This window comes from Palaemon carinicauda, chromosome 11 (genome assembly GCF_036898095.1).
Source record: "Palaemon carinicauda isolate YSFRI2023 chromosome 11, ASM3689809v2, whole genome shotgun sequence".
NCBI classification, from domain to species: Eukaryota; Metazoa; Arthropoda; class Malacostraca; order Decapoda; family Palaemonidae; genus Palaemon; species Palaemon carinicauda.
This window is the reverse complement of record NC_090735.1, coordinates 890,618-912,365: the sequence shown is the minus strand read 5'-3', so window position 1 is coordinate 912,365 and position 21,748 is coordinate 890,618. Positions and strand designations below refer to the sequence as shown.

At 41.0% G+C, this 21,748-nt stretch overlaps 1 protein-coding gene across 1 annotated transcript in view; it reads left to right on the top strand.

Annotated features, from left to right (window-relative positions):
• The first annotated feature begins 2,678 nt into the window (after nucleotides 1-2,678).
• Wbp2 (WW domain binding protein 2) overlaps nucleotides 2,679-21,748 on the top strand; it is a 30,528-nt gene continuing 11,458 nt past the window's right edge. The window contains exons 1-2 of the mRNA XM_068382860.1: nucleotides 2,679-2,837; nucleotides 8,588-8,762. Of these exons, the coding sequence (XP_068238961.1) occupies nucleotides 2,782-2,837; nucleotides 8,588-8,762 (231 nt within the window). The 5' untranslated portion in view covers nucleotides 2,679-2,781. The remainder of the gene's footprint in view (nucleotides 2,838-8,587; nucleotides 8,763-21,748) is intronic.

Here is a 21,748-nt window from a genome sequence, read left to right as displayed (position 1 = left end):
AACCTGAATATAAGAGGAATGTGTAAAATTCAAGAGTAACCTACATATCATTCATTTGTATTATATTTCTTTAAAGAGAAGCTTATTCTGAAAATAGTGATACATTACAGTATTACAAAGTTAAAATGTGTTTTAATGATGACTTGGTGTTTGATTCCCGTTAGATGTTGGGCTTTTCCATAAGAACTTTGTCCATACATTATTCTATATTTCTTAATTTAATTTCCTATAGGTCAATATCAGAATCTAATTATCTTATGGACTTTTTGTATGTTATGAACTGAAAAATAAAAAAATTCTTAGGTCTACTAGATGGATGAATCTGGTGTGCTGCCAGTGTTTATATCTACAGACATGCTATCCAGTTGAGCCTTTACATTTAGCCTACCATATTTTAGATATAGAACCTGGTTCCAAGTTCCTAATTACTCACTCCGCAAAATAGATTTGCGGGCACTCTATCGCCTTACAGATAGGATCGAAGTTTCTGAGTTTATTCTTATTGTTGTAATTAAACTTATTTTACCTGTACCATAAATGAATTAATAATGAAATTCTCAATCTCCACTTTTGTCCCACTCTATCTTGAAATAAGATAGGATAACACCTTGCTATCATCAGTTTTGGCAACCTATTGTAGTCAGTTTGGACGTTTTAAATTCTTATTTCATATGCATTGTCGTACTTATAAATGCAATTGGTTCCCTGCAGGATGCTATAAGCCCATGGGCTCAAACAGGGAAAATAGCCAAATGAGGAAAGGAAAAAAGGAATATAAAATATTTTAAAAAGAGTAACATTAAAATAAATATCTCCAATACAAACTATAAAAACTTAACAAAACAAGAGGAAGAGAAATTAGATGAAATAGTGTGCCCGAATGTACCCACAAGCAAGAGAACTCTAACTCAAGACAGTGGAAGACTATGGTACAGAAGCTATGGCACTACCCAAGACTAGAGAACAATACTTTGATTTTGGAGTTACCATCTTATAGAAGATATACTTATCATAGTTAAAGAGTCTATTCTACCCTTAGCAAGAGGAACGTACCCACTGGACAATTACAATGCAGTAGTTAACATCTTGAGTGAAGAATTGTTTGGTAATCTCAGAGTTGTCAAGTGTATATGGACAGAGGAGGGTGTGGAAAGAATAGGCCAGACTATTTAGTGTACATGTATACAAGTAAAAATTACCTATAATGACAGGAATCGTATGCATTAGTGTAGTGCTTTCTGGCCAATCAAAGGATCCAATAACTCTCTCTCGCGGTAGTATCTCAATGGGTGGCTGGTGCCTTGACCAACCTACTACATGTGGAAAAGTGGCAATTATAACATTTCCAAAGGAAACTTATGCAGTCGTGATATTATTTTATTACTAATTACTGAATGATCAATGTAGGAAGATCTGAATGTAAAGGATTGTAAGAATTACGAATAATCTTATGCAACATGAGTCAACTACTGACTTACGACTGTTATTTGTATATTACAGATGAATATAAATGAAAATGAAATCACTTCAAAATGGTGTAGGCTAAGTGCAGAAATTTCGATCGGGTAAAGTGATGCAACTGTGCTCATTTAGCAAGATGACATCAAAGTCAGCTGACTAGCCGTGTTCGTATATTATCGGTAATGGATAAAGAGCTTATCGCGTGTAAAGAATGTGCACAGTTTAGTTTCATGATAATACGACTTGATTTTTATTTTAAGTATCATTTACTTGAAATTGATAGGAAAATTAGTAATGTGTTTCATAGCCTGAGTTGTGTTATGCACCTGACCACCAGCCTTCATATAACACTCCGAACACGAAGTTTGAACTTCACGTTTAGCTTTCGAGAAATGTCTATTAGCTTCTAAATCACAGAGACATTGATTTATATCTCCATGTTTTTATCATTCTATTCTGGTCCAGCATGTGAAATTTGGGTATATCATGTAAACATTATTCTAAATATTGACATCGCCATCCGATTTTTATTAGTAATAATGAAAAATGTCTATAATTCTTTGTCTTTCGATTAAAAATAAATGGATTGTTGGTTTGAATTTTATCATTTATACGTGACTTAAGTATTTACTGTTTATACAGCGAAATTTTTCTAATACCATAATATTATCATCATTCCTCATGACGTCATTGGATTAGATGACACTGTTGCCAGCTGGAGATACAATTTTTCCTTGTTGCATCGTATTTCTTAGAACATTCTCTAAAACACATTTATGTCTAACGTAATACTGAAAACATATTCCACAAATTATATTAGTGAAAAGTATGAGTTAGGCATAACTTACGAATCACTGTTTTTCACTGTAAAGAATTGCTATGCAAAAATAGACAAATAACGTTGCAATTTACTTAAACTTCCCAGTAGATGATAGTAGGATGTATAGAATCTACATTTAAAGAAAACAACTCTTGTAGTCTTTTTTATTTACTTGTTTCCTTCCCTCACTGGGCTATTTTTCTGTGTTGGAACCCTTGAATTTATAGCATCCCGGTTTCCCATCTAGGTTGTAACTTAGCTTGTAATAATAATAATAATAATAATAATAATAATAATAATAATAATAATAATAATAATAATAATAATAATATACTCCATAGAATCAAGAGCAAAAGAATAATAAAAATAAATTGTTTCTGAATAGACAACACATTGGCAATACTGTCAGAGGTTCACGCAGAAAGTGACTGTCATAAGTGGATTGACGTCGTAAGAGATTTCATTCCGGATCATAATTGCCACAACTTCCAGCGAAAGCAATGGCACTCAACGGCGCCCACGCGGGAAAAGGAGTCTTGATTTATTCTGGAGAAAGGTATGGAACATTTCCATTTGCTCTTCATCTTAAATGTGTACTGGCTGGAAGATAGAACATGCCAGACTGTGTTTGTTCTGCTGGATAGGGTTGTCGTAGGCGTAGTTAATTGTCAAAGATAAGGGTTTCCTATTCGGTATGGTCTCCTTCAGGAGTTTTGGTTTTGTTTTTTGGTGTGCAGGATAGATATAGGGTCGATATGAATGGAAGGGGCGTGGCCTAAACGGTCTACTAAACATGTCTTTTTCATAACCCGTAGCAAGGTTGTGAGGTCATATTAACCTGAGTGGTTATTGATGAATTATTCTATAGCGGTTGTGATATTGGATCTTGCATAATTGAATAAATCCTAGATAGACAGGTTACTTTTGGGGGTAGTGTGTAGTTAGGTTGGGTCACCGATATTTTGTCCTCCAAAATATTCTCCTACTTGGGTAACTCGGGTAATTCGCGTGGCTCAACGTGTACAGCTTGTCAGAACAGAGGATCAATAAAATAATGTTTAATTGCGAGCATAACAAGCCACGGCGGAGTGAAGATTGGTAAGTGTATATTTGCGTCGGTTCATTTACCAACACCTGTAGATACAATGAAATACTGTATGGGCGATGACAAACACGAAAAAAGTAGATCTTCGTTTTCTATATCTTCGTTTTCTTTGTGAGCAACAGGCCTGGTAACCCTACGAGCTACACATATTCTAAATCCCATATACTCATTATTAGCTCATTAGGTTTCACTATTTAATCTGAAGCGGTTGGTCAAAATAAAAATGTTTCGCCCACCTCTGAAAATTTTCAAAGTCCTGTTTTGATCCACACCATGGCACGGGTAGTTCCTGCTTAGTTTCCAAACTTTCCTGATAGATAGAGCCCATGCCGTCCCATGCCAAGAATCGTTAATTTTTACAATTTAATGCAGTCCCATCAATAAACATTCTTACCCCTCTGTTAAGTTTGTAGTTGGCTGGGACACATCCTTTACAGTGGCATTTGATACTGCTGTAATAATTATCATGAATTGTTAGGTAGAGGAAAGGTCGTTATAATTAGTCTTTTGCTGAAGCCATGGCCAAGTTACTCGGTCATAAAATTTCCCCCAATCATTGCTTCCTGCCTGACTATAATAACACCCGTTGGGCGGCGACCCGTTCGCCTATCAGCTGGTGGCGGAACCTGTACTTTTATTGATGTTTGGAATTATGTTTTCACTAATCCCAGCAGTCTACATTCTTAACCCCTTGTTAAGATTAAAGTTCATTGGGACACATCCTGAAATTATGCCAAACTCTAATTTGTTATATATACAACCAAAGGTTAGGTTAGCCAACATCTAATTAAGATGTTTCGGTAGATTAAGCCAGTGTCAAACAATCCACCTGAACTAACCTTTTGTTTTTGTGTGCTTGTAGTCCTACTTTTGTTGGCCGCATGATTTAAAAATCCCCCCCCCCCCCCTTTGTGACCCAAGATTGACCTGAACCATGAGGTCGGCCTTTCCATCGCTAACCGCCGTAATGGACAGACGTGTTCCCTATAGTTTTTCTTTGATCGGTGTGGTTAAGTTTATTACTCATATAGATCAGCTTGATGCATTGAGGACTTTAGCGACTACGAATATTAAGGTAATCCTGAGTAACTTTTTTATTATTACAATGTGGTTAAGATATAATTTAGAGTGCTGCCTATCTTATAAACATTTACACTTTTTTATAATTACGATGTGGTTAAGTTATAATTTAGAGGGCTGCCTATCGCTTTTTTTTGTGTAGGAGAGAGAGACCTATGAAGGGGGTCCGTGGCCTTGCCCCCGGCTAGGTAACTAGTAGGTTAGGTGGGTGTGTGGTGTTTGTATGATAGCGACAGTGTTGGGGGTCGCAAGGGGCGTTAGCCCCCCTGTTAGGTCATTAGGAAGGTAAAGACATGGCTTGTAGGTCAGGTTATGGGGGGAAGTTTGGGTTAGTTATTGTCCATTTTTCCCGCACGCTTTCGACATTCATGCGCCGAGTAGTCCTAGTGTGTAGATTGTTGGGACAAGCATTTACAAATTTAGTGAATTAATTATTTCATTCTGTAAAACTTCTCTTAAAAAATTCGATTGGTGACAATTTTTACTCTATTTTCTGACGATTGCAACCCTATCCTAGTATGTGAACTTAAGTGTTTTGTAGGGTGGTTGGAGAATCGATTCCTATAGCGGCGAACATCTATGAATACGCCATTTCCTGGGGTGGGGGGAGGGGAGGGCGTAAACATGCACATTTTCTTGTGTTTTCCATATACTGTAGTAGGGGTGTTTGTGTGAAATAGTGGTTTTTTGGGGGGCTGGAGTTTGGAGTCCATTAGCTCAAAAAACGTAATTTGCCGCCAGTTTAAACCATCATAAATGTTCAAAACGCCATTTTTGGTGGGGGGGGGGGTTAAACATACCCTTTTTCTCATGTTCTCCAAATAATAGGTGTTTTTGTGTGAAATAATGGTTTTTAGGGGGCTCAAAAACGGTCATTTGTCGCCAGTTTAAACCATCAGAAATGTTCAAAATACCCATAATTATAGCATTTTCTTTTTATTTTATGCCAAAAATCATATGGTTTTCTTAGAAAAATTTACCTATACTCCTGTCTGAAATTACTTTTAACAAAGTTACACATTTTGATAAAAAAAAGATTCTGGAGTCTTTGTATAATGATGGACAGGTCCTCCCAAAGGACTAGAAAATGGGAATTTCCTTCCCATTTTCTAGTCATTAGTAAGTCATGGTCGCCATACTACAAAACCACTACACAACTACACATACCGGTAGTTAATAAGTCGTGACAATCATATTTGAAAACCTGTGTCAGTTGTTCTACAAAACCGCTATACAAGAACACCACCTAACCTAACATAAAAGCCGTATCCTTACCTAACGGGTGTGGGTAAGGGTGGCTAATGACCCCTTGACCCCCATAGACTGCCAATTCTTAGCTTACCGTGTTTGATTTGAACCCGTTTCACTCCTAGCAAGGTAACACAATTATATTTTGTATGGGAAAAATATTTCATAAGTAAAGAAAGTTTACACTTGTACCGAGGAAAAGAGGGATGCTATAAGCCCAAGGGCTCCAACAAGGAAAATAGCCCAATGAGTTAAGGAAACAAGTAATCTACAAAAGAAGTAATGAGCGATGAGAAAATATATTAAAAACAGTAATGTTATTAGATGAGATCTTTCATACAAACTATAAGAAATAAAAAAATAAAATGAAAAAAATGAATAGAAGCAAGATAGAAGCATTCCCAAGTGTACCTTCAAGCAAAAGAACTCAACCCCAAGACAGTGGATGACCACAGTTCAGAGGCTATGGCACTACCCAAGACTAGAGAACAGTGGTTGGATTTTGAAGTGTCCTTCTCATAGTAGAGCTGCTTACCACAGTTTTTTCTACACTTGCCAAGAGGAAAATAGAGACTGAACAATTCAATGCAGTAGTTAACCCCTTGAGTGAAGAAGAATTGTTTGGTAATCCAGTGTTGTCAGGTGTATGAGAACAGAGGAGAATGTGTAAAGAACAGGCCAGACTATTTGATGTATGTGTCAGTAAAGAAATGATGATCTATAACCAGAGAGAGGAATCCAATGTAACACTGTCTGGCCAATCAAAGGATCCAATAACGTTCTAGCGGTACTTTCTCAAAGTATAGCTGTACTTACATTACTCCAGGTTCAGCTTCAGCTTGAGGGATGTGGCATGGCCTTTGCAACGGTGCCGTTACTCTGTTACTTAAGTCGGAATCTTCGGGTGGTATTTGCTTCTTTTCAAGGAACAACTTTTTTTGCAGTCCGACCATTACCGAAGAAGGAATAGGGTGTTAGGACGGACCAGGACTTTGGGAATCATGGATATTGAGCGAGTAAACGTCCCTGCACATCTGCATATCCTCCCTAACATCCTCTAGCTCCTCTCCTGCCTCATTCGAAAATTTCACAGTTAATCTACTAATTTGTCTTGAGGACTTGGGATTCCACCCTGAAGATCGTGCACCAAGAGGAAAGTTTGCTCGAGGTGGCGAGTATGCTCTAAGATTAGGTAGTGTTCTGCCCAAAGGGTACGTGTGCATTTCAGCTTGAGATTGCATAGAGGAGCTCTCACATACAAGAGACAGATTCCTGGAGGCGATTGTCTGTTACTCCTCAGGCTTTTATTTTTTATTATATTTACTTCTGCATATTGCCTTCAATACGTAATTGAAAGTTTTTAAACTAGTCGTTTGGTGCTGCTCCTGTATATTCTGTCTAAACTAAAGCGGGGTTTACACGGCCGAGCAGCTCACCGAGCCCGGTTGTCGAACCTACTTGTAGAACGGCTGGAAGAGCTTTCAGACAGTACATCGAGCCTCAGTGTGCCTCGTGCTAAAACAACGTCAACATGCCTCTCGACCAGGACGATTTGATAGCCATTGCTTTAGCAGTGGCAATAAGAAGGAAAAAAAAAAGATCAAAAGAGAGAAATTTTCATATACCAACTTGCTTGTTGCTTTAAAATTAGAGCCAGATGACTGGCGCAATTATTTGCGTATGGATGAAGACACGTACATTGATCTACTGAATCGTGTCAGCCCTTTCATTACTTATGAAAATACAACTATGAGGAAGGCCATAACTCCACATGAAAGACCGAGTGTTCGCCATTCCCTTGTTTCTGGCTACTTTATTGAAATAGTCTTTTGATTTAACTTTCCATAAAGCTGGATAAGCTCGATATGCATGTATGAAATCAAGTACGACTTCCTTCTCATTCTTACTTTCATTAATGGCAGCCATTATTCATTTCTTTGATGATGTTTCCTCTAGCAGGTTTGAATAACAACCGAGGTTTGATGCTCGAGCTCGACACCTGTTCACACGTTCACACCGTTCGTCAAACAATGTAGCTCCGCCCACAAAAGTCAAGTTGAGCCTGACTTTCATCGAGCCGCTCGACAACCAAATACCCCGTTTACACGCTCGAACATCAATTCAAACACGGTTGTCGAGCCAGGCTCGACGAGCTGCTCGCCCGTGTAAACCCCGCTTAATGCAGCTTTCCTCCTCCAGTCATTTGAAATGAGTTAGTGTTTTGTGCAACTTTTCTTTTATTTCTTAATATCCTCTTTACCTACCTGCAAAATAGTGGAAGTTAGGTAAAAACTACCCTCCAACAAGTTATGATTAATATCTCAGCCAGGTCTCCTTGTAGTCGAGAAGTTTTGTATTCATTGCCAAGAGTAAATAGCCCTCCATACATATACTGTGCGATATACTGTAAGGAGTTCAGTACCTTTAAACTTTGTGATGTTTTTGTGTGTTATATGAACAAACCAGTTATTTTATGAAGAGAGTGCCAGAGCACTTTCAAAGTTCTGATTTATTATTGTTCGTAATAGGGGAATTTTAGTAGTTCTCTTGCTTGAGGGTACACTCGGGCACACTATTCCATCTTATCTTTCTTCCTGTTGTTTTGTTAGGTTTTCATAGTTTATATAGGAAATATCTATTTTAATGTAGTTACTATTCTTAAAATATTTTATTTTTCCTTGTTTTCTTTCCTCACTGGGGTATTTTCCCTGTTGGGGCCCCTGGGCTTATAGCATCCTGTTTTGTCAATTAGGGTTGTAGCTTAGCAAGTAATAGTGATGATAATGATTTACTATTCTAGTAGTGCTGTGTTAAGCATACTAATTATTTATTATTTTTTATCATGTGTTGATTACCATTTCTTTTCATTTCAGAATTATTCTCTTCTGTGATCATGTCACAATGGAATTTGGGGGTGCTCTTCCTCCAGAGATGAGGGGGAATAAAACTGGTCGTCTGTACCTCACAACTCACAGAGTGATTTTCAACAACAAGGACGGCAAAGATCCTCTGCAGTCCTTTGCATCTCCCTTTTTTGCATTGAAGGCAGTGTGTATGAACAGTAATTTGTTTCCTAGATTAAGGGACACGTGAAGTATGACTTACACCATTGTACTTATCTTGTGATGCATGTTGAGGAGAGTAGTTCGAAAACTGAAATGATTAACCCTTTGAATAACCAGCTGCTTGTAGGCTACACAAAATAGTTCATAAGTAATAGCCAGTACTGTTTGTTCTAGTTGCATGGGACATATTGAATGTTTCAAAATTACTATGTAGAATATATTACTTTACAGTACAGCATGTAGAGTTGTGCCTTTTTTTTTTAAAGTGTGTGTGTGTGGTTTTTGGATACTGTACAGTATAAGATTACAATAGCATGAAATATCATGTTGCTTTAAGTATTTTGAAAAAGTTCATTGAGCTTCTTGATAACCTTGATACTGTAACAGGTTTTAGCTTGAAGTTTTGTTTGTTCTTACGTGAATAACAAACCATTCGCTCTTTACCATGCATATGTTGTCAGTATAGCTGGAATTTAGCCTCCGCAGCTTTGTGCCTCGTTCCAGCTCTTCAGAGCATTGCTTTTAAGAGCAAGATGACAATGGTGTATGAAGGTTATTCAGAGTCCCTGCCCTTCACTGCCGACGTGCTGCCTTTTGTGAGGCCAAGACCATCAGGACCTGCGCCTCGGGCTTGTCCCTCTCATGAGAAATAACCTGCTGTACCTGTCGTCACCATACGAGTGTTTGCCTCTTATTGCGGTTATGTGCAAGGTTTCTCACCATCCTCCTGCTAAAGCGTTGGCAAGTGATTGTGCTTTGCTCTATGTTGCTTCGGCACTTGGCCGTGCACACCCTTAGTGGAAAGGTGAGCAACACTGCGCAAGACACTCGTGGGAGTGTCTTGCGCAGTGTTGTTCGCCCTTCTACTAAGCACTAGCAAAGTGGGTGGTCGAGCTCCTCTTGCTGACGAGTCGACGTGCTCGCAAACTCTTAACAAATTTCCATCACGCTCATCCTTCCCAGTGCACTATGCTTCAGCAGCACCAAATCACCCACAGGTAGTGCAAGTACGCTCCACATCACACTTTGCTTCAGCAGCGAAAGGGACAGCCATATTGTACCTTCGACTGCTTGGGTAGTTTATGATGGCATGCTTGTTTGCAATTACTCTATAGTGTGCTTGCCATTATTATTATTACTAGCCAAGTTACAACCCTAGTTGGAAAAGCAAGATGCTATAAACCTAAGGGCTCCAATAGGGAAAAATAGCCCAGTGAGGAAAGGAAATAAGGAAATAAATAAATGACAAGAACAAGTTAACAATAAATCATTCTAAAACAGTAACAAAGTAAAAACAGATATGTCCTATATAAACTATTAATGTCAAAAACAGATATGTCATATATAAACTATAAAAAGACTCATGTCAGCCTGGTCAACATAAAAACATTTGCTCCAACTTTGAACTTTTGAAGTTCTACTGATCATTCTCCAACTTGGTAACAGCTGGAATAAAACTTCTAGAATACTGTGTAGTATTGAGCCTCATGATGGAGAAGGCCTGGCTATTAGAATTAACTGACTACCTAGTATTACGAACAGGATAGAATTGTCCAGGGAGATCTGAATGTAAAGGATGGTCAGAGTTATGAAAAATCTTGTGCAACATGCATAATGAACAAATTGAACGACGGTGCCAAAGATTAATATCTAGATCAGGAATAAGAAATTTAATAGACCGTAAGTTTCTGTCCAACAAATTAAGATGAGAATCAGCAGCTGAAGACCAGACAGGAGAACAATACTCAAAACAAGGTAGAATGAAAGAATTGAAACACTTCTTCAGAATAGATTGATCATTGGAAATCTTAAAAGGCTTTCTCAGTAAGCCAATTTGTTGTGCAATTGAAGAAGACACAAACCTAATGGGTTTCTCGAGTAAATTTGCTGTCGAGAATCACACCTAAAATTTTAAGTCATACAAATTTAAAGAAACATCATCAATGCTGAGATCCGGATGTTGAGGAGCCACCGTCCTTGACCTACTTAAAATCATACTTTGAGTTTTGTTAGGATTCAACTTCATACTCCACAATTTGCACCATGCACTTATTTTAGCTAAATCTCTATTAAGGGATTCACCAACCCCAGATCTACATTCAGGGGATGTAATTGATACAAAGATAGTAGCATCATCTGCATATACAACAAGCTTGATTTCTAGGCCAAACCACATGTCATGTGTATATAGTATAAAAAGTAATGGGCCAAGAAAACTACCCTGTGGAACACCGGCTATCATATTCCTATACTCACTATGGTGCCCATCAACAACTCCTCTTTGAGATCTATTACTTAAAAAATACATAATAATGCTAAGAAACAACCCACCCACTCCCAACTGTTTGAGTTTGAAAACAAGGGCCTCATGATTAACACGGTCAAAGGCAGCACTAAAATCAAGGCCAGTTAGAGCAGTCAATACTTGCTAGCGAACTTGATAAAACATCAGGACTTGCTTGCCATGTCTTGTGTAAGATCGGAAGGGATCGCTAGTACACTCAATCCCGCAGTACTTCAGCGGGCGCTCCTACTTTTACAAAGGACCCTCCTGGATTTTAGTCCTAGTCAAGGCAGTGCAGCAGTCGGTTTCTGGACTGGCCCTAACACCGCCTATCATACCCCAGCAGGTACTTCTCGTATTCCTATGGAGTCATCAGAATCGTCTGGGAGGAGCAGTCCACCCTCAGTCCGTAGACCAAGTAGCACTACTGCTAGGATACAAGGAAGGAATCTTATCTCCTTACAGCTTTCTCAGTTCAGCACCGAGAGGAGAGACTCGAAAACCCCTTCTGTAGAACTGGACCTCAAAACCCTATGACCATATTCGTAGAAGGGTGTTCCTGATTCGGTGCTAAGTTTAGAGGAACAGGGTATAGCTCCTAGGTCTCAAGCCTCTGCTAGTCTGTCGAGGGAAGATTTTTATGAATAGAACTTACCTGGCAGTTTTATATATATATAGCTGAGTCTCTGACTGCGGCAGAATTTAATCGAAAATCGCGGCAACCGCCTTGTGGTGGTTGTGTGGTTAGATGGTTAACAACCCTTACAGGGTGGTACTTGGAATCATTCCCATTTTCTGTTCCTCGGATTATCTCTGCCGTCCGGATCGACAACATCGTTGGTCCGCCTTTCAGAGTTTTTCGGATCGCTTTCCCTTCATCGCCTTTTTGGACTTCTTTTTTCCTTTATTATCATGAGTGAGAAAATTCATTATCGTGTTTGTGCGAATGATATTTGCAAGGTGAGATTGCTGAAACTTTCGGTTGACCCTCACACTATCTGTATGGGTTGCAGGGGGTTTGAATGTGCCTTAGATAATAAGTGCAAGGAATGCGAGGTTTTAAGTGATAATAATTGGTTAGCTATGCAGCGCTATGTCTGCAAACTCGAGATTGATAGAGTTAGAAGAGCTAAATCAAAGTCAAAGTCTGCTAGTGAGCCTAGCTTGGATTTATCTATTGACCCTTTGCTTGTAACCCCTTTGGAAGGTATTCCTTCCCCAAATGTAGTGACTCCTGCCCCTTCTACAGGACCTGTGCCTACGGATGACCCTGGGTATGCTAAATTAGCTGCTGAATTGGAGGCCATTAAAGCACAGTTGGAGGCCTTTAAAGGTAAGGGTGTTGGTGAAATTAGTGCTTGTGAAAGTGCAGTGGAGGTGGCGACTGATCGAATCTGTCATACCCCTAGGTCTAGACCTCTACCAAGCTCCCAGGACCAAGGGAGAAGGTACGTCGAAAGGGGGTGAGAGGTGCTTATCCTCGGTCAGTCGTCGCCTCAGACAGTCCTGTTGCGATCTCCCAGGCTGCTCTTGACCGCCGTAGGAAAGGCGTGTCGGATACGTTTGTGTCTTCGCCTGATCGTTCTCACAGACGTAATTGTCGTTACGAATCAAGACCAATGAAGAGAGGGTGGAACCGGGACATGCAGTCTCGTTCTCCCTCTCCCGGTTCGAGTAGCAGAGACCCTGATCCTTCGGAAGACGATTTCGATGTTCCTGTTAAAAGGGCGAAACAGAGAGTCCTTAGCCCAGTTAATCCTGCTAGACTCCCTGCTGCTTCTGCCAGCACTCCCAGTCAACCCGTACGACAACTGCCGTCTTCGGCACCGCGAGAGCCAGCGGAGGTTGCTAAAGCTTTCATGGTTGTTATGCAGGAACAACTTTCATCGTTAGTTAAAGCTTTCAGCCACCCTTCTCAGTCCGTCAGACGTAAGGACGTCTCTTTGCCTGTTAAGAGATCTTCTTCTAAGAGAGATTTTAGTATCTCTCCCAAGAAACCTCTGCGCACTTCGTCGGCCGTACGACAACGTACACCCTCCTCATCGGCATGCTGCCAGGAATTTCCTTCCTCCCCCTCCCGCCGCCAGGACGATACTGCCTCTCGTTCTCGGCGCCGTGACGATTCCGTTTCCCTTTCGAAACGCCTGGACGTTACTGCCTCGTTTCTGAGGAAACAGGATGAATGCAGTCTGCATTTTCAAGGCGACGGCAGCCTGCATCTTCAGGACGCTTCCGTTTCTTGTCATCGTGACGATACTGCCTTTCGTCATTGTGACGATACCGCTGCTCGTCATCGTGACGATACCGCCTCTTGCCGACTGGATGTTAGCGGCGCTCAGCGCCAGGATTCAAACAGCTCTCGCTGCCAGACTGGTGGCAGCCCAACTCTTCGGGATGTTATCGTTGAGCAGGACCTCGAAGATATTTCGGAAGAGGAAGAAAAACCTGCCGACACTTCTAGCGATTACAAGGTTCTTTCTCACTCTTTTTTGGAACTTTATGGGGAGGAATTTCAACCTTCGGCCCCTCGTTCTCCTCAGTCTCAATTTACCAGGAAGAAAGCTACTAAGTCTTCGGCCTTCATCAAAATGAAACTTTCAATTTCGGCCAGGAAAGCTCTCGCTAAAGTGGATGATTGGATGAAGGAACGGAGACAAGCTGTCAAGACCACCTTTTCTTTTCCACCGTCCCGGCTCGCTTCCAAGGCCGGTATGTGGTATGAGACAGGGGAACCTTTGGGGTTAGGAGTGCCTTCCTCCTCCCAAGGTGACTTCTCGGCTCTTGTGGACTCTGCAAGAAGGCATGCTTTAAACTCTGCCAAGGTGATGTGGTCCATGTCGGAGCTTGATCACCTCGTCAAGGGAATTTTCATGGTTTTCGAGGTTTTCAGCTTCCTGGACTGGTCTCTCGGGACTCTGGCCAGGAAGTCTGAACTCCTGGAGGACACGAAGGACCTGACGAGTATCATGCCCTGCATGGACAAAGCTCTAAGGGATGGAGCTAATGAATTGGCTTCCCTTTCCTCAGCAGGGGTCTTAAAGAAGAGGGCCCTTTTGTGCTCCTTCACCTCTAGATCTGGGACTGTTGCCCAGAAGTCGGAGCTGCTTTACGCCCCTTTTTCTCGTCATCTTTTTCCTGAAGCTCTGGTCAGAGATATCTCCCTTTCTCTGGCTCAGAAGGCTACTCAGGACCTTTTGTCTCGGTCGGCTAGAAAGACCTTACCTGTTGCTCCTGCTCCTCTGAAGGAGGAGAAGAAGTTTCAACAGCCTTTTTGGGGCAGGATCTCCTCGAGAGCGGATTTTAGGGGGAGAAGACAAGAGTCAGGGCCAAGGACCAGCAGGGGTGCATTTAGGCCCCGGTCCAAAAAATGAGATGGAAGTCCTCCAGACACCAGTAGGGCCAAGACTGTCTCGTTTTTGGCAGTCTTGGGAAAGGAGAGGGGCGAACACCTGGTCCCTCTCAGTCGTCAAGGAAGGTTACAAGATCCCCTTTATAAAGAAACCACCTCTCTCAGACTCTCCCCTGGCCTTAGTGGCTCAGTACACCGACGCGGGGAAACGAGAGGCTCTTCTGGAGCTAGTCGACCAGATGTTGGTCAAAGGAGCAATAGAGCCTGTTCAAGACCTCGCCTCACCAGGCTTTTACAATCGCCTGTTTCTGGTTCCCAAGAACTCGGGTGGATGGAGACCAGTCCTAGATGTCAGCTCTCTGAATGCCTTCGTGGAGAAAACAAAGTTCTCCATGGAGACGACTCAGTCAGTGCTGGCTGCAGTTCGTCTGAGAGACTGGATGGTTTCTCTCGACCTGCAGGACGCTTATTTTCACGTCCCCATTCATCCGTCTTCGAGGAGATATCTGAGGTTTGTGTTCCAGGACAAGTGCTTCCAGTTCAGGGCTCTTTGCTTCAGTCTCAGCACAGCTCCCCAAGTCTTCACCAGACTTATGGCGAATGTGGCAGGCTGGTTACACCAGGAGGGGATAAGGGTCTCCTTCTATCTAGACGACTGGCTGATCTGGTCACAGTCGAAAGAGAAATGTCTGGAGGACCTAATGAAAACTTATACGATCTCTCAGGACCTGGGACTCATCGTCAACTGGGGGAAGTCTCAGACCGAGCCGAATCAGACTATTCTCTATTTGGGGATAGTTCTGAATTCAGTTCTTTTTCAGGCTTCTCCCTTCCAGGAGAGGCAGACCAGGTGCCTGGACAAAGTCAAAGACTTTTTGAGGAAGCAGGAATGCTCAGCGAAGGAGTGGATGAGTCTGCTGGAAACTCTGTCCTCCCCGGAGCAGTTTGTCCCTTTGGGGAGACTGCACCTAAGGCCTCTGCAACACTTCCTCGCAAAGGTTTGGAACAGAAAGATCCAGGAGGACACTTTTTCTTTTCCCATTCCGACAGAGATCAAGGATCTTTTAATGTGGTGGCTGGACCCAGCTCTGTTGGGAAAAGGGATCTCCTTGTTCAAGAAGAACCCCGACCTAGTGTTATTCTCAGACGCGTCCGAGTCAGGCTGGGGAGCAACACTAGAGAACAAAGAGGTCTCAGGTATTTGGGAAGGGAGTCAGGTCAGTTGGCATATCAACAGGAAGGAATTGATGGCCATTTTGTTAGGCCTCAAGGCCTTCAAAACCTCGGTCTCGGGAAAGACTGTGGAGATCAATTCCGACAACACCACAGCTCTCGCGTACATAAGGAAGCAAGGGGGAACTCACTCCCTCTCCCTGTTCTCAACTGCGAGAGAGCTTCTCCTCTGGGCGAACGAGAACGAGACCCAGCTGTTGACAAGGTTTGTTCAAGGGCAGAGAAACATCAGGGCAGACATGCTCAGCAGGAGGGGACAGGTCCTTCCTACAGAGTGGACTCTCAACCCGCATGTCTGCCGGAGCCTCTGGAAGTTGTGGGGCAGACCAGTAATAGACCTTTTCGCCTCCAGTCTAAACAAGAGGATCCCCAACTACTGCTCCCTAGTCCCAGACGAGGAAGCTGTTGCAGTGGACGCCTTCTTGATGGATTGGACGGGGCTGGACATGTATGCCTTTCCCCCATTCAAGATCATCAATCTGGTTGTCAGGAAGTTCGCTCTCCTCGATTCGGGACGAATGACCCTAGTGGCTCCATTCTAGCCTGCGAGGGAATGGTTCACTGAAGTGGTAGGGTTACTGATGGACTTTCCAAGAAGACTCCCGGCAAGTCCAGATCTTCTCAGACAACCCCACTTCGAGAGATTTCACCAAAACCCCCTTGCTCTCAATCTGACTGCCTTCAGACTGTTGAGAAGCTCGTTAGATCTCGAGGCTTTTCGGCACCAGCGGCGAAAGCTATTGCCAGGGCAAGGAGGATCTCTTCACAAAGAGTCTACCAGTCGAAGTGGGAGACCTTTAGAGCTTGGTGCAGGAGGCGCAAGGTTTCCTCGTCCTCTACCTCTCTGAGCCAGATTGCAGATTTTCTTTTGTACCTCAGGCAGGATGCTAAGCTGGCTGTATCTACCATTAAAGGATACAGGAGCATGCTCTCAACCATCTTTAGGCATAGAGGCTTAGAGTTATCTCAGAATAAGGACTTGCAGGACCTCATTAGGTCTTTTGAGACAACGAAGCAGGTGCACTTAAGGCCCCCTTCTTGGAACCTGGATGTGGTGCTTAAGTTTTTGTGCTCCAGGAAGTTTGAGCCTATCTCGTAAGCTTCTCTGCGAGATGTGACTAAGAAAACCCTCTTCCTTTTGTCTCTAGCGACTGCCAGGAGGATCAGCGAGGTCCAGGCAATCGAGAAGCGTGTAGGCTTCACCCTAAATGGAGCGGTTTGTTCCTTGAGGTTCGACTTTCTCGCCAAGAATAAGAACCCTTCGAAACCCTGGCCTAGGACTTTTGAAGTCCCTAACCTCACGAATCTAGTAGGTCAGGAACAGGAAAGCCTCCTCTGCCCGGTTAGGGCTCTCAAGGCTTATTTGGCCCACACTAAGAGCGTGAGGGGTGCTTCCAACTCCTTATGGTGTTCAGTGAAGGATCCTCAAATACCCCTGTCAAAGAACGCTTTGTCCTTTTTCCTGAGGGAAACTATTAGGGAAGCCCACCTCTTTTGTGAGGAAGAAAACTTCGCCCTGTTAAAAGTACGGGCTCACGAAGTAAGGGCCATTGCTGCTTCGCTGGCATACCGGAAAAATATGTCGGTTAAGCAGATCATGGACGCAACGTTCTGGAGGAGCAACTCTGTCTTCGCTTCTCATTACCTCAGAGGGGTAAGAGTGGACTATGACAAGTGTTATACCTTGGGCCCATACGTAGCTGCGGCTTCTGTATTAGGCAAAGAAGTTACTACCCCCACTCAACCTTAGTTTATGTACTTGTATATGGGTTTGTGTTTTTTTTTTTTTATGGTTGTCTGAGGTCCTCGTCCTGTGGTACGGTTCCCTCAGTCCAGATAGATAGTTTATATCTATTTCTGCAAGGTTAGAGGGTTAGCTTTAGTAAGGTTGCAGTTTTTTTATATGGGAAGGTAGTTTTCTGAAGTCTAGTCAAGTTGTTGGTCCTACTCCTTTGACAGACTCGATTGAGTTGTTTGCAGCGTAGCAGGTCTACTCCTGGCTGAACACTCCTAAGGGAAAGCGACTCTAGAGGCAGTTACCTTTGAAGTCAGCTACCTAAGCAGGTAAGGAATCAAGGTGTTTGTTCTCCTACAACTCTTTTGTTGTTTCCCCAACTATGTTTTTTCTGTCTGTTTCCCTCCTCCAAATGTGTGAATCAGCTATTTATATATAACTGCCAGGTAAGTTCTATTCATAAAAATGGAGTTTTTATGATAAAACAAAGTTTTATGAATACTTACCTGGCAGTTATATATATATATATTTTAAAGCCCACCCACCTCCCCTCAGAAGACAGGTCAGGCAAAGATAATCTGAGGAACAGAAAATGGGAATGATTCCAAGTACCACCCTGTAAGGGTTGTTAACCATCTAACCACACAACCACCACAAGGCGGTTGCCACGATTTTCGATTAAATTCTGCCGCAGTCAGAGACTCAGCTATATATATATAACTGCCAGGTAAGTATTCATAAAACTTTGTTTTATCATAAAAACTTCATGTTGCAGGAGTTAGTTTGGGATGAATGATCGTATGACTGGTTTTTTCGTTCTCCATCTTCCTCTCCCTTGGGGTATGGCACCTGCGTAACTCTGCCAGCTGACCTCAGTATCCCTTGTGTAACCTGGTATATGAAATATATTTGTATCCCTGTCCTCCTTGCAAAGGGGAGTCAGGCAAGGTCTAGGTTAATTAGTGGAGTTTTATTACTCCAAGAATCCTTACCTGGTCAAGTCACAATGTTTAGTTTTCACAAACCACACGGAATTGCCCAGGCTGTTAGCTCTTGCACATATTTAAGAGTTGATAAGGTGTTAGGGTACCTCTATTAAGCTTGTGTGAAGCACAGTCACACCCTGGATCATGATACCAGCCAGCTGGTTGAGGACTTCTGCCCTCCTAAGGTTGAGTCTCTTCAGTAAAGAGTGAAATTAAATTTGAAAGTAATTTGTATTTTTTTTAACAATTCAAACCTTAAGCTCTTTACTCCTACTTGACCAGCCATCACCTATCCCCCAGAAAGTCCTACCTGCAATAAAAAAGTGGCGTCGTTCAACTAGTGCAAGTGTGAGGAGGGAGGCTGGTCTACCCCCCCACCCCTAGCTAACCAGTTGCAGGCAGTTATACATCCCAAAAAAGTTTTATACCTGCCTTCTGTGGATAGGCGTAGAAGATGCTGATGAAAAAGTTTTATAGCTAGATATCAGCTTTTATCAAAATACGTATCTATAGTAAATAGCTCTAGGTTTATATAGTTAGGAAAAATACAAAATACTTTCAAATTTGTCATTTTATAATCAATGAAACTTCCCTGAAGTTCATTTGCAATTCAAAATGTATGCCGATAGTTTAGCCACATAACATTGACAAAAAGAATTGAAAACTATAATAAAACTTTGTAAAGATGCATGTACTACCCTTTTTTGCTATGATATATGTAATGGATAGGGTATGTTATTGTAAACAATGTGTTCCCCATCCATTGTGGCACCAGCATTTTGATTGCATATTCATCTGTGTTGCCTTGTCCTTTGTCCAAAATTCTACAGCATTTATAATGTAGCTTATTTTTCTGTACACTCTTAGTTTAGAATAGATTTATTATTTTTCTTTTTAGGATTTATAGCTTAGTTGACTAACATTTATGAGAATTGTAAATAAGATAGTTTCTCTGCAAGCTACCTGTGTTAGTGGAATTCAAAAGGGAAGGGTCATTGATCCCACTTTTGGAATGTTTCACAGCAAAAAATTATTTCATTGTGAGAATATTAGCATGTTCTTATCTCATTCTTCCTCTTAAAAGGGTTCTGAGTGATGGAAGTGATGAGAATTCCCTTTGCCCAGTTAGAGCGTTATAATTTCATGTAAAGAAGACTAAACAAATGAGTACCTGTCAAAAAAATTTGTTGAGCAGTGTTTGACAACCTACGAGGTTTTTCAATAAATGCTATGTCTTTCTTTTTTGAAAATCTCATTATCAATGATTGTAATGAGTTTAACAAATCTTATTTACCAGAATTAAAGACTAAAAGCTCATGATGGTAGGGGAGTAGCCACTTTTATTAATTCTACAAGGAATTTATCTATGGTGAAAGTTTTAAACATGAGCTTCGCTGTTTGCAACACTACTTGAAGGGAGTCAAGTTTGATTTTGTTGTATGTTGGGCCCTGGTTCACTAGTGGCAGCAGGGATAGTTTTATAATGAATATATTTGTGGTTAAATGTAAATACAGCATTAGGTGTTGATAGATATAGAGTGAACAGTTTAGTTAGTTAAATATTTAGCAGTAAATGAATTACAAATTATAATATGTAAATATGGGATATAGTTAGGGTACCATTATCATTCATGAGATGAAACTGTACAAATTGCAATAACGAAACTAAGAGGTCTGTGTTACAAGTTATTATGGAAGGGTGGGTGATCTAGTTACAACTCCATGAGTTTACCCTTCTGTTTCTATACCAAGTACCACTGTCCTTCAAAACCAAGGGCATTAGGTATTCAGCAAATGGTCTTCACATTAACTTGCATTAATTTTGTAAGTAAAATTGATTTCAATACTTGATGTTCAGTTGAGTTCCCACTCACAGTGGTTCTAACTTCCAATACCACTGTACCTGTATCACAGGTGAACGGGAGCCAAAATGGTGGCAACTGATGAGGGAATCCATTGTTTACAGTAATGTATCATCCTGCAGCGCATTTTTCTCGGGAAATGTGTTAAGCATAGGATGCCCCATGTAATCCTTCCATGTTATATTGGTAATACTACAACTGCGGGTTTAAAAGCTATTTATCCATGTCTGAGACAGAAGGGTGATGATACTTTTGAGTGCTAAGTTAAAATTCACAACTCTTGCTTGTACGCAGTATCACATTCTGTATAGTAATACGTTGTCTTGCCACAAGCACTCAAGGGTTGGCATACAAATTACTAAATTGACCAGACTTCTTATCCTTTTTCGCCATTTTGTAAGAAAATCTTGAAAGTCTGTCATATTTTCTTAACTAACAAACATTTTTTTTACCTTTCTCTACCATTACTGTTGATTTTCCAATTTAGGTAATTTTTTAAAACAAAAATTGCTAGTTAGATATGAACGTAACCATTAGGTTACTGTTGTAGATTGGCTCTCCCATACACAAGCACTCACTGCTATTATTTCAAGGAATTTTCAGTTTTGGATGGATCAATACCCAAAACCATATGTAAAAGTGGTGACTACATACATGAAAATGATTTCAAGATAGAGCTTTAGTTTTTTCAGATGTGTAGGAATTACAGAATTAAGAAAGAAAATCATATTACATTGCTGCTATTCCAGCTTAAGTTAATACTAAGAATTTTACTTAAGTGCAGTATTTAACCAAAAGGAAATTCTGTCCTCTTTATGATGAAGTAATCTTGATATAGAAATAATTTATTACTCATATTTTGATTGCATCATTGAAAGATTTTTTAAGCATTTATAATTTCATTAGCTTTATTGATTTTGTAATTTTTACTGTATTTGTTCTTTATGAACTACAGTATCTGATACCAAAGCTAAATTAACCTTTTTACCCCCAATGGACGTACTGGTACGTTTCACAAAACTCATCCCTTTACCCCCATGGACGTACCGGTACGTCCTTGCAAAAAACTGGTTTTTTTTGCATATTTTTGATAACCTAATGAGAATTTTTAGGCATTTTCCAAAATAATGAGACCAACCTGACCTCTCTTTGATGAAAATTAAGGCTGTTAGAGCAATTTAAAAAAAATATATTGCAAAATGTGCTTGAAAAAAAAAAAAAAAAACACCTTGGGGTTAAGGGTTGGAAAGTTCCAAATGGCGTTGGGGTAAAAGGGTTAAGTTTCTTGTCGCATTTATATTCTGTATAGTGCTGAAGGAATTTGCTTGTATTGATGCATTCTACCTACCCTTAAATGTAAAAACTCCAAAGTGCTTTGTTGAGACTTTGTGGCTTGTGTATTCATTGATACATCTTATAATTTTATTTGGTTTTATTACTTCTTGGCTGAAAATCATTCTACAATAGTAATCTACACTTTCCCATACGTATGTTTCGTTGATTTTGACCTGCTTAGTGAC